This window comes from Ptychodera flava, chromosome 2, assembly GCF_041260155.1.
Source record: "Ptychodera flava strain L36383 chromosome 2, AS_Pfla_20210202, whole genome shotgun sequence".
Lineage (NCBI taxonomy): Eukaryota > Metazoa > Hemichordata > Enteropneusta > Ptychoderidae > Ptychodera > Ptychodera flava.
Window position 1 is genome coordinate 20,530,278 of NC_091929.1, and position 27,734 is coordinate 20,558,011.

General features: G+C 36.3%; 2 protein-coding genes across 2 annotated transcripts in view; both read right to left on the reverse strand.

Annotated features, from left to right (window-relative positions):
- LOC139149340 (fibronectin-like) overlaps positions 1-13,468 on the reverse strand; it is a 52,102-nt gene extending 38,634 nt beyond the window's left edge. Inside the window, exons 1-10 of the mRNA XM_070721058.1 lie at positions 13,405-13,468; positions 11,660-11,935; positions 10,625-10,863; positions 9,594-9,870; positions 8,508-8,783; positions 7,451-7,726; positions 6,108-6,383; positions 4,760-5,035; positions 1,710-1,985; positions 615-890 (exon numbers count right to left, since the gene is read on the reverse strand). Of these exons, the coding sequence (XP_070577159.1) occupies positions 615-890; positions 1,710-1,985; positions 4,760-5,035; positions 6,108-6,383; positions 7,451-7,726; positions 8,508-8,783; positions 9,594-9,870; positions 10,625-10,863; positions 11,660-11,935; positions 13,405-13,468 (2,512 nt within the window). The remainder of the gene's footprint in view (positions 1-614; positions 891-1,709; positions 1,986-4,759; positions 5,036-6,107; positions 6,384-7,450; positions 7,727-8,507; positions 8,784-9,593; positions 9,871-10,624; positions 10,864-11,659; positions 11,936-13,404) is intronic.
- Positions 1-27,734, reverse strand: part of LOC139116605 (actin-1-like) — a 244,120-nt gene that overhangs the window by 197,546 nt on the left and 18,840 nt on the right. The gene's annotated exons all lie outside the window — the stretch shown is intronic.

Here is a 27,734-nt window from a genome sequence, read left to right on the forward strand (position 1 = left end):
TCCTAGTAAAACTTTGAGCCATTTTTTATGGAACAAATAAAAATCAGTAGGTACCCTCCAAATTTTCGATCGTAGGAAAGAAGTAAGCATTATTTGAAATTCAAAATGATCGCCTTTCAGATGGTAACTGCGGGAGGGGAAATTCCATTTTAGATTATGATTTTTAAATATGGTGAAAGTCTACATATGTACACTACGAGCCTCCACAGACAGCAGTAGATAATCAAAGAATTGTAAACGTATGAGAGACCACATATCTATCACTATGATATATTATACGTAAAACACGCAACATAGTGGCAGGTTTAGTGTGGATGGTTTTTACTAAAGTAAGTGCATATACAGATAAACTTCAACATGTCATCTCCATTCAGCAGCATGCCATATATAGAAGCCATCAGACCAAAGGAGCCTTTGACCAAATAAAATACACATACAAGATAAATAAACTCATACTTTTAACAACCATGAATATATAAACAAAATGAAAGACAAAATCTTTAATGCGAAAAATTACAAAATCTTTCAAAAAAACCAAACATTGATCTGAAATAGGGAAAGAAATTTGAAGTCCTTGTTTTTTCAATTTGCACCTTATTTCTAAATAGACTTACTCGTTCTCTGAGTGACTGTAGTACTGTTTTCACTAACTTCATCTCCACTGTAACTTCTCATGTAGATACCATACGACTCGCCAGCAACCAATCCTGTCAACTCAGCAGAACGTTTACTTTTGTCATTAACCTGCTTTGTTTGAGTACTAGAGGTGCTTTCGTCTGTATAAAAGATCTCAAATCCGTCATACACTGTCTCACTTTCTATTGTCCATCCAACGGTGATTGTTGTGGTGTCATGTGAAGAGATGGTAACATTTTCTGGAGCTTCTGGCTCTGTGAATCGAATATATGGTGAGACATTCAAGCATTACGTTAATTTCAAGGCTTTCAAAGATTTTTGTATACATCTGTAACTGACAAGCCAAAATGTTACAGCGTAATAGGTTACTAAAACAACCATGTTATCGTTACCTAAGGTAATATGAGCATCAACATTGAAGGATTAAACTTTCACTGAACGTTTCCTGACAATACGTGGTGTAGTTTTCTTTATGAAAGCTGGACAGAAATCAGTGGCCGCTTCCAATTAGTTGTACTGTGGAAGAAATGCCATTATTTGAAATTCAAAATGATAGTCATCCAGATGATAACTATAAGAGTGGAAATTTCATTTTTGATTTTGATTTTGAAAAGTGGTTAAAATCTACTTACTCCGCGAGCTTCTAAATGATCCACAAAGAGCAGTAGACAGTATCAGACGTGAGCGAGAGCAAATATCTGTCCCTAGGGCACATTGTCCGATAAATACTCAATATAGAGGCACATTTTGCTTTGAAGGTTTTTACTAAAATATGTCCATATGCAGATTAATACCAATAAATTATATTGAACTTCAATAAGGTAACGTTAATAGACAGCATGTCTATTTTAGAAACCATCAGAGAGAAGGAGGCTTTGACCAATGCAACACATAAACGAGGTTAAAACATATGTATATTCCATAGGAACAATCATGTCAAAAGACTAAGTGATGTCTTTCAAGGGAAAATTTGACAAACTCTTTCCAAAAAAAACCAAACATTGACCTGATATTGGAAAAATTTGAAGTCCTTGTTTTTTTCAATTTTCAATATTATATCTACATAGACTTACTGGTTCTCTGAGTGACTGTAGTACTGTTTTCACTAACTTCATCTCTACTGACACTTCTCATGTAGATATCATAAGACTCGCCAGCAACCAATCCTGTCAACTCAGCAGAACGTTTACTTTTGTCATTGACCTGCTTTGTTTGAGTATTAGAGGTGCTCTCGTCTGTATAAAAGATCTCAAATCCGTCATAGACTGTGTCACTTTCTATTGTCCATCCAACAGTGATTGTTGTGGTGTCATATGAAGAGATGACCAAATCTTCTGGAGCTTCCGGCTCTGTGAATAGAATATATGGTAAAATATTCAGACATTACGTCAATTTTATAGCCATATTGCTTTCAAAGATGTTTATACACATCTATAACTGACATGCAAAACTGTTCCCGCCTTAAACGATACTAAAAGAATATTAACCATGTTATCGTTACTCAATGTAGTACGGGCATCGACATTGAAAGACTTAAACTTTAACCGAACTTTTCCTGATAATACATTGAACCATAGTCTTTATGAAAGAAGGAGAGAAATCAGCGGCCGCCTCCAATTCTTTGTTCTACGGAAAAATAAAGCATTATTTGAAATTCGAAATGATCGCATTCCAGATGTGAAGTATGGGTGAGTAAATTCCATTTTTGATTTTCATGTTTTAAATCGGTGAAAGTCTACTTACTCCGCGACCTGTTGATTTATCCATAAAGAGCAGCAGACAGCAAAAGAATTGAAAACATGAGAGAGAGCAAACATCTGTCCCAAAGCCATATTGCGGCAAACGTAGAGGCAGATTAGGCTGTGATTGTCTCTACTAAAGAATGTATATTTGCAGATGAACCTCTGTAAGGTATCGCTCGTAGGCCGACTGTCTAAATCCGAAGACATCAGAGAGAAGGAAACTTTGACCAACAACAACACACACACGAGGCTGATAAATTTGTATATTATATTATATTATATCATGCTACCATGCGCCTTCTGAATGGACGAGAGCTCATTCAACCGATGCTAAAATACTGTTTTAGCAGTGCTAAAACGGGCCGCTAAACCAGTATTTTCGAAAATTGCCCAGTCGGTGCATTTGAACGTTCCGATGTAAACTTAAACCGAAACAGTGCGCCTTGTTTCAAAGACCAAAGTCCGAATTTCGAGACACAGATAAAAGCATGGGTCTGTAACTCACCTCTTGGTGAAAATAAGTTGGGGTCAATGACGAAAGACACCTCTGAAGCAGCACATTTGGGTTTGATGTACACAAATCATTGCATTTGGGCAACGGCGCACCGTGCACTTCTGCTTGATTCAGTGGGAGTCGAGACGCGACACACAGCTCTTTAAGATGAAGCTAGTATTCGTTCATACACAAATAAATTGACACTTCCTCACAGTAACGGTATGTCAGACATTCTTTGCCAAAGTTTGGGCTGTATAAGACGAGGATGTTCTAACGATGTAGACCAAGAACTTCAAAATAACGATGGGATTATTCCTGGTGACTGCGACGAAAGTGATGACATACAAATGCAACAAGCAGTGTCAGCGTCCAGCTCTCACTGAATCGGGCAGCAAACTCTGCAAAACTGTTGATCACAGTTGCTGTCATCCTAAGTCTGGATTATTTCAAAACTGCTTGTTTACTGGTACAATAACGTCCAAATTATCCATCATTCAAAAAAGCGCCTGTAACCTCACTGTACCAAGACTGAATGTTGCGATGGTCGACGCATCGGTACAAAATGAGACAAATCTATTTTTAGTATGCCAAAACAGCCAGGACTATTGTTCTTATTTCTTGTGATTTGAACTCTTGACCCATTTTCTGTGTCTGCAGCAGGTCGCAAGTTAGTGTTCGCGTTGCATGTGAATAAAATGCAATGTTGATGAATGTAATGCGTATTTATCGTAGGATACTGTGTTATTGTCAACGTTATTTAAACCACAGACAAATATAGAAACAGACTAGCAACGGGTATTGTTCAAGGCGTGAAGGGGTTAAGTAACCCATCCATGTTCGCCTCGCCTCAGGTTGCTCTCCACCTCTCTTTTCCGAAGAGTGCGACCATGTATCCTTCGGTAATTTTCGGATTTTCGCCAATGGTTAAGCGAAAGTATATTCAGTAAAGTTTGTGTTGTTGCCGTCATGTGGTGCTGAGCGGAATTGGCGTGCTGGCGAAAACGGGAGTGTTTAGAGCTTTAGGAAAATGAGTTTTACCGTTTTAAAACTCCTCTCATATTTTTATGAATGTATAATGAGTGTGTTTTAACCAAATTTGAAAGTCTTTCACCGATACTGTCTGGTTTTACTCAATGGTTATGGTCAGTCATACCATCTTTGAAACGTTCGGAAGGAAGGAAGGACATGTTTATGAAACTGCTGGCGTGTTATGTTATGATTGGCGTGAAGCAGTGTTTCTGCCCTGAGACCTCACAAAGTAACTATGGTTGCTACGCGACTGGCAGCACGATGCCATCTCGTCGTATATTTCGCATAATGTCGTACAATTATCAACCGCAAACAAAGTCTCCAAAAAGTTTAACACCTTTGAAGCTCAATATAATATGAAAAGGCCATAGTATACCGAGACGACCATGGAACAAAAGACATGCCGCATTGCTAGTCTGTTTCTATATTTGTCTGTGTCAAAACATAAAAATGCTCGGTCTCGGGCGCTGAATTTCAGACGTTCGATCTCTCATAGGTCCGTTTTCTGCATTTGGGGCTTTAAGCGACAAAATACCCAAGCAAGACAACAAAGACACACAAGTTGATATAATACAATGGCAATAACCTCATTCGCAGTCGGGTATACACTCGATTTTGGTACAATTCGCTCCATATAGCACTAGCCGTTACGCGAGTGCTGTATATCGTGCATTGTACCGAAATCTCGGGCGTCATTGCTTAATTTAACAAGCACAATCATATCAAAAACTAAGTGAAGTCTTTCATGGGAGCATTTCAAAAACTTCTTTCAAGAAAAAAAACATAGACCTGAAATGGGGAAGAAATTTGAAGTCCTTGTTTGTCAATTTTCAATATTATATCTACATAGACTTACTCGTTCTCTGAGTGACTGTAGTACTGTTTTCACTAACTTCACTTCCACTGACACTTCTCATGAAGATATCGTAAGACTCGCCAGCAACCAATCCTGTCAACTCAGCAGAACTTTTACTTTCGTCATTGACCTGCTTTGTTTGAGTACTAGAGGTGCTCTCGTCTGTATAAAAGATCTCAAATCCGTCAAAGACTGTGTCACTGTCTATTGTCCATCCAACAGTGATTGTTGTGGTGTCATATGAAGAGATGACCACATCTTCTGGAGTTTCTGGCTCTGTGAATAGAATTTATGGCAAAATATTTAGACACAACGTCAACTTTACGGCTTTCAAATATTTTTGTACACTTCTATAACTGATAATTCAAACTGTTACAGCGTTATTGATACTAAACCAACCACACATTGAAGGATTTAAAATTAAATCGAACGTTTTTCTGACAATACGTTGAGCCTTTTTCTTTATGAAAGAGAAAAAGAAATCAGTGGCTGCCTCCAATTATTTGTACCGTGGAAAAATACCAGTATTTGAAATTCAAAATGATCGCCTTTTGGGTGTTAACTATAGGAGTTGAAATTCGATTTTTGATTTTGATTTTCAAAAGTTGGGTAAAATCTACTTACTCCGCGAGCTTCTAAATAACCAAAAACGAGCAGTAGACAGCAAAAGGATTGTAAACGTGAGAGAGAGAAATACATCGTCCCTAATGCATATTGTCTGCTAAACACGCAATATAGAGGCAGAATTAGCTCTGATGGTTTTTCCTAAAGAATGTCTATTTGCAGATTAATACAAATTTAAATTAAATCTAAATAAGGTATCGCTAATAGGCAACATGTCTAAATCCGAAGGAGGTTCTGACCAAACACAACACACACACGAGGCTGATAAATTTGTATATTTAATATGTAAAATCATATCAAAAACTAAGTGAAGTCTTTCATGGGAACATTTGACAAACAACTCTTTTAAGGAAAACAACCATTTACCTGGAACGGGGAAGAAATTTGGAGTTCTTTTTTGTCAATTTTCAATATTATATCTACATAGACTTACTTGTTTGAGGATTAACACCAATTGAAAGAGAACCTCGACAATGTATCGTTAATAGGCCGCATGTTAATTCGGAAGCCATGAGAGAGAAGGAGGCTTTGACAAAATGAAACACATACACTATGCTAATAAAATTGTATTTTCAATAAGTACAATAATATGAAAAAACTAAGTGAGGTCTTTCATGGGAACATTTGACAAACTCTTTTAAGGAAAGCAGACTTGACCTGAAATGGGGAAGAAATTTGGAGTTCTTTTTTGTCAATTTTCAATATTATATCTACATAGACTTACTTGTTCTCTGAGTGACTGTAGTACTGTTTTCACTAACTTCATTTCCACTGTAACTTCTCATGTAGATATCATAAGACTCGCCAGCAACCAACCCTGTCAACTCAGCAGAACGTTTATTTTTGTCATTGACCTTTTTTGTTTGAGTGCTAGAGGAGCTCTCGTCTGTATAAAAAATCTCAAATCCGTCAAAGACTGTGTCTCTTTCTATTATCCATCCAACGGTGATTGTTGTGGTGTCATATGAAGAGATGACCACATCTTCTGGAACTTCTGGCTCTGTGAATAGAATATATGGTAAAATATTCAGACATTACGTCAACTTTATGGTTTTTAAAGATTTTTATACACATCTATAACTGAGCCTTATAGGGTACTTAAACAACACTGTTCTAGTTCCTCAATGTAGTACGGGCATCGACGTTGAAAGATTAAATCTTTAACCGAATGTTTCCTGACAGTACGTAGAACAATTTTCTTTATTAAAGATGGAGAGATGGTAACATCTTCTGGAGCTTCGGGCTCTGTAAATAGAATATATAGTAAAATATTCAGATATTGCAGCAGCGTCAATTTTATGGCTTTGGAAGATTTTTATACACATTTATAACAGACATTCAAAACTATTCCCGCCTTACAGGGTGCAAAAGTACTCTGGTATCATTACTCAATGTAGTACGAGCATCTACATTGATAGATTTAATCTTTCACCGAAAGTTTCCTGACAGTACGTTAAACTTTTTGAAAGAGGGAGAGAAATCAGTGTCTGCCTCCAATTTTTGTACCACGGAAAAAAATACCGCTATTTGAAATCCAAAATGATCGCCTTCAAGATGTTAACAATAGAAGTGTAAATTTCAGTTTCGATTTAGACTTTCAAAAGTGGTCAAAGTCTACTTACTCCGCGACCTTTTATATGGTCCAAAAAAGAACAGTAGACAGCAAAAGGATTGTATACTTGTGAGTAAGAAAATATCTGTCCCTAATGCATATTGTCCTCTAAACACGCACTATAGGGGCAGATTACGTGTGGATAGTGTTTACTAAAGGATGCCTATTTGAGGATTAACACCAATTGAAAGAGAACCTCAAAATGTATCGCTAATAGGCCACATGTTAATTCGCCAATATGAGAGAGAAGGAGGCTTTGACAAAATGCAACACATACACGATGCTAATAAATTTGTATTTTCAATAAGCACAATAATATGAAAAACTAAGTGAGGTCTTTCATTGGAACATTTGACAAACTCTTTCAGGAAAAACGAACATTGACCTGAAATGGGGAAAAATTTGTATTTCTTGTTTGTCAATTTTCAATATTATATCTACATAGACAGACTTACTTGTTCTCTGAGTGACTGTAGTACTGTTTTCACTAACTTCATCTACACTGTAACTTCTCATGTAGATATCATAAGACTCGCCAGCAACCAATCCTGTCAACTCAGCAGAACGTTTACTTTTGTCATTAACCTGCTTTGTTTGAGTAATAGAGGTGCTCTCGTCTGTATAAAAGATCTCAAATCCATCATAGACTGTGTCACTGTCTATTGTCCATCCAACAGTGATTGTTGTGGTGTCATATGAAGAGATGACCACATTTTCTGGAGCTTCTGGCTCTGTGAATAGAATATATGGTAAAATATTCAGACATTACGTCAACTTTATGGCTTTAAAAGATTTGTATACACATCTATAACTGAGCTTTATAGGGTACTAGAACAACCCTGTTCTAGTTCCTCAATGTAGTACGGGCATCGACGTTGAAAGATTTAATTTTTAACCGAACGTTTCCTGACAAGAGTTTGAGCCATTTTCTTTTTGGAGAAGGAGGGAAATCAACGGTCGCCTCCAATTATTTGTACTAAGGAAAAATTTTTCCATTATTTGAAATTCATAATCATAGCCTTCCAGATGTTAACTATAGGAGTGAAAATTCCATTTTGATTCTCAATAGTTGACAAAGTCTACTTACTTAATGACCTTTTTAATCGTCCGAAAAGAGCAGTAGACAGGAAAAGGATTGTAAACGAGAGAGATCAAATATCTGTCCCTAAGGCATATTGTATGCTAAACACGCAATATAGAGGCAGATATAGCTTAGTTTGTTTTTACTAAAGAATGTCTATTAGAAGATTAACACCAATTTAAATTGAACCTAAATAATATATCGCTAATAGGCCGCATGTCTAATTCAAAAGCCATCAGAGAGCCAAATGAAACACAAACACGATGCGTATAAATTTGTATTTTCAATAAGCACAATAACATAAAAAAGTGAAGTTTTTCATGGTAACATTTGACAAACCCTTTCAAGAAAAAGAAATATTAACATCAAATGGGGAAGAAATTTGTAGTCCTTGTTTGTCAATTTTCACTATTATATCTACATAGACTTACTGGTTCTCTGAGTGACTGTAGTACTGTTTTCACTAACTTCATTTCCACTGACACTTCTCATGAAGATATCATAAGACTCGCCAGCAACCAATCCTGTCAACTCAGCAGAACGTTTACTTTTGTCATTGACCTGCTTTGTTTGAGTATTAGAGGTGCTCTCGTCTGTATAAAAGATCTCAAATCCGTCAAAGACTGTGTCACTGTCTATTGTCCATCCAATAGTGATTGTTGTGGTGTCATATGAAGAGATAACTACATTTTCTGGCGATTCTGGCTCTGTTAATATAATATATGGTAAAATATTCAGACATTACGTCAATTTTATAGCCATATTGCTTTCAAAGATGTTTATACACATCTATAACTGAGCCATATAGGATAACTAGAACAACCCTGTTCTAGTTCCTCAATGTAGTACGGGCATCGACGTTGAAAGATTTAATTTTTAACCGAACGTTTCCTGACAAGAGTTTGAGCCATTTTCTTTTTGAAAGAAGGAGAGAAATCAACGATCTGCCTCCAATTATTTGTACTAAGAAAAAAAATTCCATTATTTGAAATTCATAATCATAGCCTTCCAGATGTTAACTATAGGAGTGTAAATTCCATTTTTGATTTGATTTTCAAAAGTTGAGAAAGTCTACTTACTTAATGACCTTTTAAATCGTCCGAAAAGAGCAGTAGACAGGAAAAGGATTGTAAACGAGAGAGATCAAATATCTGTCCCTAATGCATATTGTATGCTAAACACGCAATATAGAGGCAGATATAGCTTTGTTTGTTTTTACTAAAGAATGTCTAACGAAGATTAATACCAATTTAAATTGACCCTAAATCAATATATCGCTAATAGGCCGCATGTCTAATTCAAAAGCCATCAGAGAGAAGAAGGGCATGACCAAATGAAACACACACACGATGCTAATAAATTTGAATTTTCAATGAGCACAATAACATAAAAAAGTGAAGTTTTTCATGGTAACATTTGACAAACCCTTTCAAGAAAAAGAAATATTAACATCAAATGGGGAAGAAATTTGTAGTCCTTGTTTGTCAATTTTCAATATTCTATCTACATAGACTTACTCGTTCTCTGATTGACTGTAGTACTGTTTTCACTAACTTCATCTCCACTGACACTTCTCATGTAGACATCATAAGACTCGCCAGCAACCAATCCTGTCAACTCAGCAGAACTTTTACTTTTGTCATTGACATGCTTTGTTTGAGTATTAGAGGTGCTCTCGTCTGTATAAAAGATCTCAAATCCGTCAAAGACTGTGTCACTGTCTATTGTCCATCCAATAGTGATTGTTGTGGTGTCATATGAAGAGATGGTAAACATATTCTGGAACTTTGGGCTCTGTGAATTGAAAATATAGTAAAATATTCAGATTCGTTACTCAATGTAGTACGGACATCGACATTGAAAGATTTAATCTTTCACGAAAGTTTCCTGACAGTACGTTAAACTTTTTGAAAGAGGGAGAGAAATCAGTGTCTGCCTCCAATTTTTGTACCACGGAAAAAAATACCGCTATTTGAAATCCAAAATGATCGCCTTCAAGATGTTAACAATAGAAGTGTAAATTTCAGTTTCGATTTAGACTTTCAAAAGTGGTCAAAGTCTACTTACTCCGCGACCTTTTATATGGTCCAAAAAAGAACAGTAGACAGCAAAAGGATTGTATACTTGTGAGTAAGAAAATATCTGTCCCTAATGCATATTGTCCTCTAAACACGCACTATAGGGGCAGATTACGTGTGGATAGTGTTTACTAAAGGATGCCTATTTGAGGATTAACACCAATTGAACGGGAACCTCGACAATGTATCGCTTATAGGCCGCATGTTAATTCGGTAGCCATGAGAGAGAAGGGGGCTTTGACAAAATGCAACACATACACGATGCTAATTAATTTGTATTTTCAATAAGCACAATAATATGAAAAACTAAGTGAGGTCTTTCATTGGAACATTTGACAAACTCTTTTAAGGAAAAACAAACTTGACCTGAAATGGGGAAGAAATTTGAAATTCTTGTTTGTCAATTTTCACTATTATATCTACATAGACTTACTCGTTCTCTGAGTGACTGTAGTACTGTTTTCACTAACTTCATCTACACTGTAACTTCTCATGTAGATATCATAAGACTCGCCAGCAACCAATCCTGTCAACTCAGCAGAACGTTTACTTTTGTCATTAACCTGCTTTTTTTGAGTACTCGAGGTGCTCTTGTCTATATAAAAGATCTCAAATCCGTCATATACTGTGTCACTATCTATTGTCCATCCAACAGTGATTGTTGTGGTGTCATATGAAGAGATGGTAACATATTCTGGAACTTCGGGCTCTGTGAGTAGAATATATAGTAAATATTCAGACATAACGTCAACTTTTTAGCTTTAAAATATTTTTATACGCATCTATAACTAAGGCTTATAGGGTACTAAAACAACCCTGTTCTAGTTACTCAATGTAGTACGGGCATCGACGTTGAAAGATTTAATTTTTAACCGAACGTTTTCTGACAAGACTTTGAGCCATTTCTTTTTGAAAGAAGGAGAGAAATCAACGGTCGTCTCCAACTATTTGTATTGAAAAAAATTTTCCCATTATTTGAAATTCATAATCATAGCCTTCCAGATGTTAACTATAGGAGTGAAAATTCCATTTTTGATTTGATTTTCAAAAGTTGAGAAAGTCTACTTACTTAATGACCTTTTAAATCGTCCGAAAAGAGCAGTAGACAGGAAAAGGATTGTAAACGAGAGAGATCAAATATCTGTCCCTAAGGCATATTGTATGCTAAACACGCAATATAGAGGCAGATATAGCTTTGGTCTTACTAAAGAATGTCTATTTGAAGATTAATACCAATTTAAATTGACCCTAAATCAATATATCGCTAATAGGCCGCATGTCTAATTCAAAAGCCATCAGAGAGAAGAAGGGCATGACCAAATGAAACACACACACGATGCTAATAAATTTGAATTTTCAATGAGCACAATAACATAAAAAAGTGAAGTTTTTCATGGGATCATTTGACAGGTTTCTCTTTCAAGAAAAAAAAGAATATTAACATCAAATGGGGAAGAAATTTGTAGTCCTTGTTTGTCAATTTTCAATATTATATCTAGACTTACTCGTTCTCTGAGTGACTGTAGTACTGTTTTCACTAACTTCATCTACACTGTAACTTTTCATGTAGATATCATAAGACTCGCCAGCAACCAATCCTGTCAACTCAGCAGACCTTTTATTTCCGTTAGCGACCTTCTTTTTTTGAGTATTAGAAGTGCTCTTATCCGTATAAAAGATCTCAAATCCGTCATAGACTGTGTCACTTTTTATTGTCCATCCAACAGTGATGGTTGTGGTATCGTATGAAGAGATGACCACATCTCCTGGAGCTTCTGGCTCTGTGAATAGAATATACGGTAAAATATTCAGACATTACTTCTGTTTAGTGCTTTCAAAGATTTTTATACACATCTATAAATGACATGCATAACTGTTCCCGCCTTATAGGGTACTACATTGTCATTTTGTGTGCTCTTCAGCAGGTGCCATCGGCATGGCCAGATCGAGTTACCGTAACTTAAGTCGACTTGGACTGTAAATCAAAAAAGTCCACTGATGTGTTTAAAAGTGAATCAATTTAAAAACTTGCCTTAGGAATATGGCTTTACAAATTACTAATAAAAAAGTTTGAAAATCTGTAAGCAGAACTGCCTTATACATGTTTATTTATCCTTTGCGGCTATATGAAAATTGGGGGACTTGAAAATTTTTGATCATATAGACGGGGAGACTTGAACATTTCTGAGAGTATCGAGGGGATCTGAAAAACAAATAAGATTTTAATCGCGATTCCTCCGCCTCCTTCATACCCGTTATTTATTGACGCAGTCTTAAACTCGCATTTGACTCCTACGTTTTTGACAATGGGCGCGAAAATTGTATCAAAATCGCCCAGATTTATGGACGAATTGACAGACGATTTTGCAACTTGTCTGGGTGATGATGACATAAGTATTGCTGCCGTTTTACTGCCATTCAACTGGAGTTTATCACATGCCATACACTGCTTAATGGCAGTTATACAACATTGCACAGATTCAACGGTTGATTTGATTTGATCAACGTAATTTCCTCGTATAATTGATTGAAATCGGCGAAGGCGTGCTTATCAATGAGTATTTTCTGACAAGGTTGAAAAGAGGGTCAGTGTACAAAACCCAAGAATTGAGCCTTGCATGACACCAAAAGAGACAGGTGATGTAGTCGATCGTATGCCATTGATAATTATACTTTGATTTCTGCCTTAAAGGTAAGATCAAAACCAGAGTATTCCACGGATTCCAAAAGTGTGTTCAAGACGATGGAGAAGGATTTCATGATCGATTGTATCGAATGCAGCGGATGAGTCTAGGACAAAGAAAACAGTAATTTCGCCAGTATCGAAGTAAGTCAGAATGCCATTCACGATTTTCAACAGAGCAGTTTCAGTACTGTGGTGTGGTTCGCATGCAGACTGAAACGGGTACAAAAGGTTGTGTAAAGAGAGATGAATACTTATTATTGATAGAATTTTCGTTAAAGTATTTTAGTCAATTGAGACAAGGAGGCAGTTTGTTGGTTGATCTTGGTCGAGAAATGGTTTCCTTAGCAATGGTTTGACAAGAGCACTTTTGAAGACAGAAGGGAATGTGCCAGAATGCATGGGAATCATTTATAATTCGTGTGATGCATGGTAACATGGTGTCTTAGCATAATATCAACAAATCAGTTGGCATAGCATCAGAGTGGCATGTCTTTGCAGTGGAATTTAGCAGATATTCTTAAAAAATATCATCGTTTGCAGGTTTAAAGTTACTGAGAGGCAAACCTGGAAAGGAGCTTTCTGAGTTCAAAGGCTGGCTGACATTCTCACAATTAAGGCTGGCTATCATTGTCTTAATTTTTGCACGGAAAAAATCTAGAAAACGCTGTTAAAGTTTTTCTGCGGGAAAAATTATTAGTTTGGGGGAGGACTTTTTGGATCCAAGTAATTAATGCTTGATGCCGAACAGATCCTTATTACTGAAATAGGTGGTTTTTGATCAATGAACAAGTTTTGTTACAGCTCTCGTCGTATGGTTATATATTTGTTTGTCGATTGTAAGTCCAGTTTTGAACTACTGTCTCTCTGCTCGTGTTTAGATGCATTGACATTGTCACGAACAGCATTAAAACCAACAGGTATTTCGACGTGTCGCTGTAGCATGCTTGTCAAAGACAGACCGGAGACAGAAGTGAAGAGTTTGAGCTGTAGGTTCTTTAATGCTTGCAAGGCAGTGATTGAGATCTTCCTTCAAAGCGGCAAGGTCTATGTCACGAATGTTACGTACTATTAAGAATACTTCTGATGGGCGTGGTATTGCAACATTAAAGTGACTGCATATGGAAAGATGGCCAGTTGCAATAGCGCTGGACATAAGTTGACAGAACTAAGTTATTGTCTGATCTGTGTCTCAACCAGTTGAGAATATGACCTTTGTCATTGGTGTGTTCAGAGACAGAGATTAAATATAGGAAGAACACTTATCACTCTTGAGGTAGAGATACTGAAATTACCAAGAATAATGACAGAACCAGAGAGCACATTACAATGCTCAGGCAGATCAGGAAAATCATTGAAAAATAATGAGTCAACGAGTTTATTCTTCCGGCTTAGTGGTAGACGATAACTGTATGGATGACGTGTTGAGGTAGAGTTATCGAGATCTGTGTGACTTTATACGATGTGTGTTTAAAGGGAAAATTTCCTTGACGGAATTTCGAGGTGTATATACTTTGTGGTAGATTATGGCAAATCCACCACCCCTAGAGGGGCGAGGAAAAGATTTGATACAGTGTCTTGGAGGTGTTATGTGAGCACACTTAATTGGCATTATTCTCCTTGGGCTTTAGCCATGTTTCAGTGAGACACATGAGTTGAATTATAACACGATCTGTGACAAATGTTGATATTTCTGTTCGCCTCTGTCGATTGTCTATATGTAAAGCTATGGTCGTGTTCTTATTATTAATGTTGACATGTTGTTTGCCAGCCTTGTTCAGTTATTTTGCCAGTTGTTTTTCCTCTATGTGGAGGATGTTTTACAGTAGGCTAAGTGATCTTATCGTCCTCCACACTGTAGGAGTGCATGACGAAAGACCTGGTATCTTGTTACGGAAATTTGTCAATTCATGTCTACTCTATGTTATTCGTTCTGGTTGATGATGCATTTGCATATAAAAATGATAAAGTGTGATGACATCAAGGTGATACAGCATTTGGAATGCTGTTGTCTGTAGAGTAGTGATAATCTAGATGTAGCAGTAATTCAAATTACTGTTTGAATGACAGGCCCAGGAGATAGCAGCATTCAATTGTCGTTCACATGTAACAGAAATAGGAGCTTTCTTTGACCATATAGTAAAACGGGGTTTGTATTTACCTGCATAGTTTTAATAAGTGATTTCTTTTTTCGGTGATTACGTACGTGGTTGTTACGTCGAACACGATTAAGAAATTAATGAATATTTTGTGATGGTAAGTGTGCATACTTTTACACTGTTTGCTCATATATTTAGCATAGCATCATTACTAATATTACTCACTGGATAACATTTTGTCTTAGGAGTCCTGCTGATCTCTCCAATCATATTTGTCAGACTGTCATAAATGTTTCTTGGACGTTGATTCTACCAATATTGTTTGTAAAAATGTAACACAACAGCCACTCCAGTTGCCTGTTAATTTGATTAGTGTGTAACATGCAGTGATGTCCTTCATTGTTGTTTTCAGTAAAATTTATACCAACAGTTGAGTCGATAGTTCTGAAAGAGCAGCGTTTATCAAGTAGAAAATAAAATGAAATGCGCGAAAACAGCGTTGACAAAGCTATCGGGATCATTAAAAACATTTGATAAGTTGTGGCAATGCAATTAATTACAGTATAAAGCGGTCAAAGCGTAATTCGCCAAACGTTTTTCAGTCCCAAAGGACATCATCCAGGGAGGGGAAACTTATAGGTTTCTTCATGCTCGTGCGTCCGCGCTTGCGTCCGTCTGTGAGTGCGTCGGTGCGTCCGTCCGTCCGTTCACGCAAATTTCTAAGAGATGCCTAGAACAATTTCATTTAAACTTAGTGCATTGATTACTCCTCATGTCATTTAAAAGGCACGTGTATTTCTTTTGTGATACAATCCAAAAAGCGCCGCCATTTTGCGGCCATTTTGTTAGCCATAACTCAAACCCGCCAAAACAGATTTTATTCAAAATTAGTACAAAGACATTTACGTATGCAATACATATGCACGTCGATTTGTTTCACGATACGATCCAACATGGCCACTTTGTGACCATTTTCCTATGATTTTTTCATGTTGGGAGCCATAACTCAGACACATCTCAACAAATTTTCAAAGTTTGTACAAGGACGTTGCCCTATGTTATACATATGCACATCAATTTGTTTCACGATACAATCCAATATGGCCCTTTTGTTACGATTCTTTCATTTCCGGAGCCACAACTCAGACATGTCCCAATCGATTTTATTAAAAGTTGGTATAAGGACATTTAATTGACTTGTGTCATACATATGTAACTTGAATTGTGTCAAGATACAATCTAATAATTGGTACCGTCTTAATATTTGATGCATTGATGCATCAAAGGCTGGACATGTGAACTTGTTCAGATGAACATATTTGTATCAAAAACATGCAAATGAGTTAAAAATGCCAACTCTGTCAAATGCTACAATTCAAACCTAAAGCCAGATTGCCTTGTATCTTGCACAAACTTTACACAAATATATTGTCCCACAAATGCATGGCTACCTTTGGTTCAGCCGAGCTTATCTAATAGGTGGAAATGTTTTCTTTGTATATGAAAAGCAAGCTATCGAACGCTGTTTGCACCGTGGTTACAATTCAAAAAACGAATTTCATACATGATTGCATGTTGCAGGTTGAAACACCCAATTCCACTGAGGGGTATTTAGTTCTGTATGGCTGTCACTGCTATTATTGCTATTTGCCATCGATACTCTCTTCAGATATCACTGTTCAATTCAATAGTTGAACCATAACTGTGCTACAAATTCATTCTCGGCCATTATGTCCCATCTGTATCGCAGTATATTTAACCACGACATGTTGTTGTACCACCAATAACTATTAGTGGTTCACAATGATCCTACTTAATTTTGTAAATCACAAATGTCCAATGGACCTGGTTATGTATTTCCTTGAATGAAAATGATTATTGGACCAGTTTAACGTCATATTTGCATTAATTTCACAAAATCAACGAATTGTCACTGTACTGGCATTTTGCAGAGTTTCTGAAGGGATTAAATTCTTTCCTCAGTCTCTTTCGACCTTATGCAAAAAAGACATATTTCTTAATTATGCATCAGTGTTGAGAGAGTTTGGCACACCCCTAACCAATAACGACAGTGTACTGCCACACCTGTAATGGATTCCCAATATCCATAAAACCCTTATAAACAACGCTTTATGGTAGGTTCCAGCAAGTGTACAACAAAACGTTTATCACAACTATTGCAATATCATTTTGACTACCATCAAAAACGGTCTTATTCGATATTGTGATAAAGTTTATGAGACCAGTGGATTAAATCAAAAGTGGAAATCAAAGTATTCGAAAGATTTATTACGTACTTTACAATCTACTAAAATCAAGTACACGTCCATCCTTACATTTGATTTTCCACTTTGTACACTAAAATACCCATGATAAACTTAAATCGAGAATATCATCGCTGGTGAAACAAGCCATCTTTCACAAGAATGGCAGTCGAAGATAGGGCAGTCGAAGATACCAGTACATTGTCATCACAAGCAACAAGGGATATCTAAGTAACAACACTCATGCCAAACAAATACACTGATGAGGAAGTTATTAGGATGTTTTATTTCCTCATCGACAACATATTCATCAAATTTGCAGGCATGGTACTAAGGCAAACTGTGGGCATTCCAATGGGAACAAACTGTGCACGTTTTCTTGCAGACTTTTTTCAATATTCATATGAAGCTAAGTTTACCAAATCTCTCAAAAGCTCCTCAGCTCCTCCGCTCAGTAAGCTGATATGCTTATATTAGAACAAACCATTTTGGACTAGCACCCGTTCAAGGAAAAGTTTTGAAAGGGGATATTGTAAAGTGTAAAACATAATCAGTTGTAGGTTTTTTTCGATATTGTAAATAATAACAACATCAAATTGTGTTTTACACTCTTCAATAAAGGTATACCAGTTTACTCAGTGTAGGAGCTGCCTACTGTGTTCGGTGGTTTCCTTATCAAAGTTCAGATGATAAAACAGACTCACGTTTACGTAAAGGCCAGGGCATTAGAGTTGCTTGGTAATTACCTAATTTTGTGTACCGAATATATCTGCTGCAGCTGCAAGGATAAAAGTTTACAGTACACTACCCCTCCCGAGTGGATTAAATCCGGAATTATGTTTGTATGGTAGGTACGTGTAGGTTTGCCTAAGGCATAGAGCAATTATCATTAACCCAAAATGAGCGGAGGTGGTTTCGGATTTAAAGTCCTCCCATCTAAGGATTTTCCATGAAAGCGTAACACATTCATGTGGCACGAACCCTTTCTCAGATCTAATGCTCGACTTCGTCTCGAGCTCGGTGTTGTCAAAATAATTCATGTTAACACGATTGGAACTAATTTGGATAATTGGATGGTGAAGTTATGTCGATATAATCTGCAAATATAACCACATCTGCTTTTCTTTTTAAGTTACATACTTATTTTTATGAGTAATGTGTAATATCGCAACATTCAGCAAGCTGATAGATAAATACAATATCTCTCTTCGACAAACGATCACTGATGGCATCGGTGACATTGGGCCTTAGTTAGTGACCACTACCTATCTGACTTATAGATTGATATATGGCGGGTGCCACATGTGGGGTAGGATGCGCTTACTATTTTCGAAACACCTGACATCACTTCTTGGTCTTCTGGCCAGAGGTCCATATATCTTTCTTTCATGAATATGACTTTGTTTGTTACCGTCTATTTACTGTCTGTTTTGTGCTGTTTTGTGTCTATGTTTACGACTATTGTCTTACAAATTTTGACCTAGTGTTATTGGATTATGGATTGGTATGATTGCGATTATTCAACTATAGGGCACCGAACACTTTTGAGAAATTGGAAAAATATAAAGATACAATTATACCAAATTAGTTACATTCGTGCTTAATAATACGGCACGAAAATAATCATATTAAATGGGTATCAACTTACTTTCCAGTGACTAATTCAGCAAATTTCTGATATATCTTTAACATGGTTTTTATAAATACAATAGACATTTTGAGATTGTGAATGCTTACTTGTTCTTTGTGTTTCACTATCAGAAGGACTTCCCATGCCGTTTGTATGGTACGCTGTCACTATAATCAAGTATTCTGCTCCAGGGGTTAAGTTTTCTACTGTTCCTTCACGGAGTTGCGTGCCCACCACTGATTTTTCGCCAGGCTTACATTCGGATTCAGAGGCGATGTTACATTCAGCCGTGATTGTATATCTGTCAGTCTCGGCGTGTTCTTCATGAGACCAGCTTACGGTAATCGAGGTAGTGTTGTACTGATCAATGTTAACAGCAGCTTTATGTGAAAAAAATAGTACTGTTAATTTTGTAGGAGAGGGGAAGGGATATAATGTATTTGAGTTCACAGAACAGATATACTCATAGTCAACTCTCGAATTCAAATAGAAATGAGTAACTTCTTATGAAGAAAAACATTAGGGACTGGACATAAATTACAGGGGGGGGTGGGCCGGTGTTTTTCGAAAAACCGCTGCGTAAAAATAGTGACCCTTCAAAAGTTCATGCACAAAAATTAGTGACCCTCCCCCTTATCCGTGCATGAAAATAAGTGACCCTCCCCTGTTACTCAATACCCGCAAAAAAAACCCGCAATGTGTTAAAGACCCCCTTCTGACTTGCTATACTTTTTAAGTCGCCCTCCTGAAAGGAAGGCAAAATGTGGCCGATATAACGCGTTGTCCAAGAAATATCAAATCATATGTGTGTGATAATTCATGTAAATGTACTTTGCTTGAAGTGGCAGGTAAAAAGTGCTTGCCTGTACAAAAAATGTAATTTTTAGATTTTATCGATAATGTTGATTCATTTTACATGTAGTCGACTATAAGAAAACTACGAACGTGTATTTTCCAGTATAAAACTAGCTATATCTGTTCATATACAGATGTTTAATAACTGATATATAGATATACTTGATTAGCATGGGTGTTTACAAGTGCACATGTGAACAAGATATTTGATTTTGGAATTTCTGTCAAAATGTTGATCCACTATACATGGGAGTCTATGACAAAACTATACATGGGCGTCTATGACAACACTGTCAAAAAATTTTCAGAATTAAAAATTTGCACTATTTGTGCATATATGGACCCTCAATAATTGACATAATTGTGCTTGATTAGAAGAGGGTGGTAAAATGTGCATCTGTGTACAATAACTTTGTTTTTGGAATTTCGCATGAAATGTTGATCCACTATACATGGGAGTCTATGACAAAACTGTAAAAAAAAATTTTCAGAATTAAAAATATGCACTATTTGTGTATATATGACCCTGAATAATTGACATAATTGTGCTTGATTAGAAGAGGGTGGTAACACGTGCATCTGTGTACAATAACTTTGTTTTTGGAATTTCGCATGAAATGTGGATCCATTATACATTGTAGTCTATGAAGAAACTATGAATAATTTTTTTTAAATACAAAACTTGGCAAATCTGTGTATTTATGTATGCTTGATTATTGATATTTATGTTCTTGATTAGACTAGAGTGGTTACAAGTCCATGTGTGTGTAAGAAATTTGATTTTGGAATTTCACCGAAATGTTGATTCACTATACATGGCAGTCTATGGTGAAACCCTATGAATAATTTTTTTCCAATACAAAAATAGGTAAATCTGTGCATTTATGTACACTGAATTATTGGTACTATGTTCATGATAGACTAGAGTGGTTTCAAGTCAATGGTTGTGCAAGAAATTTGATTTTGGCATATCACTTAAATGTTGACTCACTATACATGGCAGTCTATGATGAAACTATGAATAATTTTTTTCCAATAAAAAAATAGGAAAATCTGTGCATTTATGTACACTTGATTATTGGTATTAATGTTCATGATTAGACTAGAGTAGTTTTAAGTCAATGGGTGTGCAAGAAATTTGATTTGGAATTTCACTGAAATGTCCATTCACTATACATGGCAGTCTATAATGAAACTATGAATAATTTTTTTCCAATACAAAACTTGGTAAACCTGTGCATTTATGTACACCTAATTATTAGTATTAATATTCATGATTAGACTAGAGTGGTTTCAAGTCAATGGTTGTGCAAGAAATTTGATTTTGGAATTTCACCAAAATGTTGATTCACTATACATTGTAGGCTATGAGGAAACTACAAATAACTCATAGGTTATCTGATCCTAAATTGTTATTCAAAAGTTGTTCGACCTGAAGCTTCCAGTTGTTATTGATGACACTATGCACTATTCTGAACAGTTTGTATTCTGTCAATGTCCTCAAAAATTAAAAAATGTACATACAGCAACATGAACGTTTGACACCGACCTATACCCAATGTATTGTCAATGGGAGAATGATGTCAAATAAGTAATCTCCCAATTGTTATTGAAAGAGTTATTATAGGGAACAGTTATGCACAATAGTGTTGAATAAGTAGAAATCATGACAACTTAAATCAATGTGGCTGCTTGGATCATCAATACATTGTTTATTATACCTGAAATTTGCGCCCGAAGGGCGCGCCGAAAATGGTAATGGCAGAAAATGAAAGTGCCAGGAGGTATTTTTTCTTTTTTCAGTATTCCATAACGTGCACATGCAATTTCAGCTTTGATGCATGAAAAAAGGTGACCCTCCCCCATAGGCTTGCACAAAATGTTATGACCCTTCAAAAATGCTTGCGCGAAAAATGGCGACCCACCCCAAAAAAACACCGGCCCACCCCCCCTGTAATTTGTGTCAAGTCCCTTAAATCATATTAATACTCGATACGTTTTTATCAAAATGACTGTCCGCTATTTTCACTTAAAAGCAAAACTTAATTTCACAACAGTTTTACATTTAGTCGCAGTTAATTGCTTAGAAGACAATTATAAGACTTTAAGCGCACACATTTCTTTCCCCCTGGCGCATTTGTCAAAAGAAACAGAAAAATAAATAGAGAACCATAGAGTTATCGGTCTTGCAAGATGTTAGATAATACTTGGTAATTTGTTCTGCAGATTATACTGCTGCTAAGGAATATGTTAATTAAGACCGATAAGAGGTAATGCTGCGAGTTAGAGAATTATTGCAAAACTCTACATCGGACTAGATGTACGCAATGATAGCTTTTGATAGTAATAGTAGTTTAGGGTGAGATTCGGGTCACGAATACTTGCGTACTTGGTCAGGGGATGTTATTTTTTTAGTAAGAATTGCCTTAGTTTAATCATACAATACTTTGTATCTCGATAAGATACATAGGTACAAAAATATACAACCAAAATGTTCATTTTGAAGACTCACAGGTTATTGCAACATTAAAATAAAATTTGCACATAAATTGAAATAAATAGAAGCGCAATACTACTTTGTTTTAATCGAGATTCATGGATTGAAGGAAACTGGTGTCAAGTGGGGCACGGTCTACCTTTTCCACCCATAAAAATTATTTCATCCTCAGGTCATAGATTTGGTCAGAGACCGTGAGATTCAAACTTTGACCTCAGTTTGACCGGAATTATTGTGCTTTCTTTTGACGAAAATTTCGAACAATACAGGTCTTGTAACCGCAAGGGAGATAACATACGTATGCAATGATTTCTTGTTCTGGCACGGTCAGTTGTTTTCACTCAAAGTTAAGTTTATCGTAGTTGAGGTGAAACCTATTTGCACTATTGACATATTAGACAATTAATTCATTCAAACTATGCAGTGCTTACGTCATATTCGTGTTCCATCTATCAAAGGCATATTGAGTTGTACAACATTAAAATGTATATAGATCCACTGAATTTTACAATCATGGACATTATGGGTAAGATCCTCTGTGGATTTCCAGGCAAATCCAGGAATGCCGCACAAGCACCAGTCTGTAACAAATATGCACATTGCGTTTTCCGAGGTTGTCTGAAACACTATGATATTATAACATTACATACCCTCATCGTTTTGGGCTTATCTCATCACATAATTTTTAACTTCATCTCAGTGCAAAATCACAAAATCTTTGAAAGTATATTAACGGTACATTAACCTGCGACTTCCCGGTCGCTTTTCAGTGATATCAACAAAGATTAGTGGACCACACACATGGAATACACGCTTTCAAAACTTGACGCTCTGATGGTATAGAGGCTCATGATTACGTCATGTTTCTATGGTTATCTTTACTTCATTTATGATACGATGGAGATACTAAACCCGGAGCGAATAACCTCTCGGCATGCCAAGCGAATGTCATTTTAGTCAGGAGGCTCAGCAACAAAAAAACAGCAAGATCGTTATATGGACGACGAAAGTGCCATATTTGTCACAGAGTCTTGCATATATATATATGTAGATCAAAATTAGCTATTGATCCAAAACTTTGAGCCACTGGATAGGATCAATGACGTCATAATTCCAAAATGGCTGACATTATATTGCTCAAAAATGTTAAAATACGGTTAATTTAGGCAGTTTTCAATATTTTTAGATTAAATTAACAGAAACTTTCCAAATTATAAATAATAAATCAAATTGATGACGTCATAAAGCCAAAGTGGCCCACCAAATTCAAGATGTCTGCTGTTATATATTGTCTGATAACGTTAAAATATTGCTAATTGAGTCTGTTTTCAACATTTTATTGCCGTAACTGAAATTAAAACCCAAGACATATAATTGATGCAACATAACTATTGTCAAGATGTCATAAAACCAAAATGGGAACCGAAATTACAAAATGGTCGATTAGGAAGTTAAATATGCTTAGAACAAGACCCATTATTGACAAAAAGATATTCTAGTGGTAATGTACAATTTGTATTTTTATTCCAATAACTCAAAATAAAAAGTAAATGTAACAAAACTTAGCCAATAAGCTGAACACAAGAAAAACTCTAATGAGATTATTGATATTAAATAATGGTCTTGTTTGAAAATTGAGTTTTTTGAATGAAAACAGATGATCAGTCCAACATCCAGTTGTGGAACTCAGGCTTGAGCAAAACTTGTGAGTTCGATGAAGGAAAATACGTGTCAGGTTTCACAAATAGTTTTATTACTAAGAACTTTGTTGACCAACGTTTCGATCCTGCACAGAGGATCTTCATCAGGGATCTCATAAACCAAATAACAGTGGTAAAGAAAAACTGTCAAAAATACGAGTCATAAATTTGTGGGATAAGAATTAGGCGGAAAAGAGGATTGTATAAAAACTTAAATGACACCACAAAGAAAAAAGTGATGGGTAAGGTTAGGACTGCAGGAAGATTTGGCCCGAATTGTGGAAATCTAAACAAAAACCAAGCTAGTTCAGCTGACAAAACAAAACAAATGGACTACCCAGCAAGCAAAACGGACTAGGCAGCAGTGAGAGAAAATTACAGTCTTTCCTGTTGATACCAGTGGGTGAAAGAGTGCCCCGGGTTTTACTAATTTTAAGTTGGAGTTGTTTCTTATTTTGTTATGCGTAGAATAGACTTTACACTGGCCAGTGAATTGCAAGTTGTCAATATTGTGACCGGGTTCATGGATGTGATGGGCAACCAGGATATCTTTATGTGTACGAATGCTATTTGTTCATTGATTCTGATATGAATTTCACGTTTCGTTTCATACATGTGTATACAATTTGTTGCATTTAGCACGGACAATTGCAAGGATTATATTACGTGTTTTTCATGTCACTTTGCCAGTGAGAGGATATGATTTGTCATTGACGTTGTTGATTATTTTGTGCTCAATTTCTGAATAATGAAATTGCAAATTCGAAAGTTGTTACATGGTTTATAATTCCCTGGATCAGCGTCTTTAGTTTTGTCTTCAGACTGGCTTTTACTAAGATCTGTGGCTGTCTGTACGCAACAAAACGGGGTGTGGCGAATGTCTCTCTTGTAGACATTGGATGTGAGCATTTGTCTGATGCTTTTCGTCTAAAAAATTGCAATGATTTGATATGTACTTTTCCGTACAGGAGCTTTATTTTAGTGATAAACGTTCATGTGAAAATAAAAATCTTCTTCTACATCTTCTTCTTCTTCTTCTTCTCCTTTCAAACACCACCTTTCACCGAATGACTGGTCATTTGGCATATAGGAAAAACTCAAAATCTAAATGCTTCATATGGTAACCATGCCAACTGATCATGATGACCCGGCGGCCATCAAAGATTGAATCATTAAATCCAGCTAATTTGCATAAAGCTTTGTCAATCAAATTCGGTAAACACATTTTGTAGACCTTTGGACCAGGTTCCTACATGCTAAATTTCAAGGTCGCTGGCACTGTTGATTCTGAGAAGATTGTTAAACACTACTATTCTTCAAAACTTTTTTATACCTTTGACCTATCCCATAGCTCCAAAGTTAAGGTGAGACAATTACTTATTCTGGCCTTATAAGAGCCAAATATGGGTGTTGTCTATTGACCAATGACCAGTGAGGGACAAAATTGCAAATTTTTGGGTTACCCCCTGACCTTTGACCCTCAGTTTATTCCTAACTTCATTAATTATGTACATATCTAATCCTCTGCTACCTGATAGAGATAGAAGTCTGATTTTTGGTACAAAATGTCACGTGGCCTCGTTGACATTTGACCTCGAATATACATATGCCTCTAACAGAGTAACTGTAAGTGCCGTACCCTTCAACTATATTTGGTATAATGGGGACTATTCTGGTCCCTTGACCAATTTTTGCTGCAGGCTGTGCTGCTAACGGAAATGTGGTCAGTATGGGTACTTGTGGGCCGCCATTTATTCAGAATTTTAACTGTTTATTAATTAGCACAGTCACCTCTTAAGATCATGTGATCAGCACATCTGTATCGTGTCAAGTTTTAAAATTAGACGAGACATCGAACGTTGAAGTTATTTACACGGCATCATTTTAAGTCTCCGACTTTGTACTTCTATGATGGCATTTAGTTGTGAAATGACGATTACGTTGTTTTCCTCGGACGTGATAGATTATCCCTCCTTTCTCGGTAGTGACTCAAAAATAAGTGATTTTGGTTTTCATTTTTAATTACTCCGTAGGCAAACGAAATCTTAATTCGAAGGTAACTTCAAGTTGGAAATGAATTCAATGCATTCACTTCATTCGTACTACTGACCAATGATAGCTATGGTTAAAATAGTCCATGCCTGACCTTATTTCCGTTAGCAGCGCAACCAGCGGTAGAAAATGGTCAGGGGAACAGACTAATGGGGGACTTTTGGCGCCACAACCTGTATCTCATTTAAAATGCACATGACTAATTCTGGGCTAGCCTATAGAGCTAGAGGTCTGACTTTTTGTACTCAGCTATTGGAGCAAAGTATTTTGACAAAATGTAACGTCACGTTGACCCCAAATATGCATGTGACCCTATGAATCTGTAACTAAAAGTTCTACGTCCTTCTTATTCGATATGATCGGGAACCTTATGGTGCTACATCCTGTACCTAGTTAATTATGCGCATATTTAATTCTGGTCAAGTTAGACGTCTGAGTTAGAAATCTGATTTTCGATATACAGGGATTATATATTGGAGCAATTTTTTTGACAAAATGCCACGCGACCTCGCTGACTTTTGATCCTAAATATGCATATATATATCGATAATAGAGTAACCAAAAGTGCTTTGTCCCCTTATACAAATAATATCCATTTAAAACGTAGTTTAAAACTGAACAACTGCTTTTGCTTTTTTATCAGCAGTTATCAAAGTCACACTTATCGGAAAGAGTTCTATAAGGCCCCACTTCAAAATGTTTTTCTTACGTACGATATACAACACGTACTTTTAAATATGTTAACCCTAAACTAACCGTTAACCTAATTTTAAATCTTTCAAAGGTTGCAGTTGATGTGCTTCTTCCAAGGAAAGTCTGTGATTTAAGTGATTTCAAGGAGTGGGGGTCTGAAGGAACTCTTGCTCATTTATCATATTCTCAGGCATACAATTGCAAAGAGTTGTCGCACACTGCAGTCAAGTGAGCGATATTTAGTAGAAATCTACACCATGATTCTTTGATTATTGTGTCAAGTTGTGATAGATGCTAATACCGTTTTCTTACTTTTTTTCTTCTAGTCAATCAATAAGGAGGTAACTGTTGGATAATTCCCTTTAATAGTTAGACTGCTCTTATACTGGCTCATTTGGATTACTAATTGTGTATGTATTTCAAAGTGAGGCCTTTTAAACTACCAATTGCAAGAGGGATGTAAACTCAAAAGAGAAAATAGAAGGGGAAGGATAAAACCCTCTTTGGGTTTTCACTTCGAAAAATGTTGACTCTTATATTGCAATAGAAACTAAGTCTTCCGAGCTTATTGGTAATCTTAGTTCCCTAGGATTATGCATATGAAAATAGTTAGAAATAAACAACAATACATTCATTTTAATACAAAATTGGTACAGTTTTCTTTTGCATCGCGTCGTCAACATCATGTCAGCTGATGTCATACAATTCATTTCTTGCTGAACCGAACACATCCTTTTACTCGAGGCGCGTCACAAGGTCGGCCACGATTTAAATTTCACTATGATGTTACATGCCATTGTAAGTAGAGATCAGCAAGGAGGTAGCAAATGTTGAACAATTTTTCTAAATGCTGCATTTGAGGGCTAGCTTTTAAAAAAATAAAGAAAAATCGAGAACTTTGCCTTTGCAAAGTTTTGAAAAAATATTAACATATCAATCGGCATGCTTTGCCCTCGGCCGGTTCCCGTCCTTAATTAATGATTTAATTATTAAGTGTACGAATCGCGCGCCAAGGAAAAGCTGGGTTTACTTGTAGGGAAAACAGTACATCCAGAACTCTCGATCTTGTTTAACACCTTTCTCAGGATACATAAACGATACTGTCAA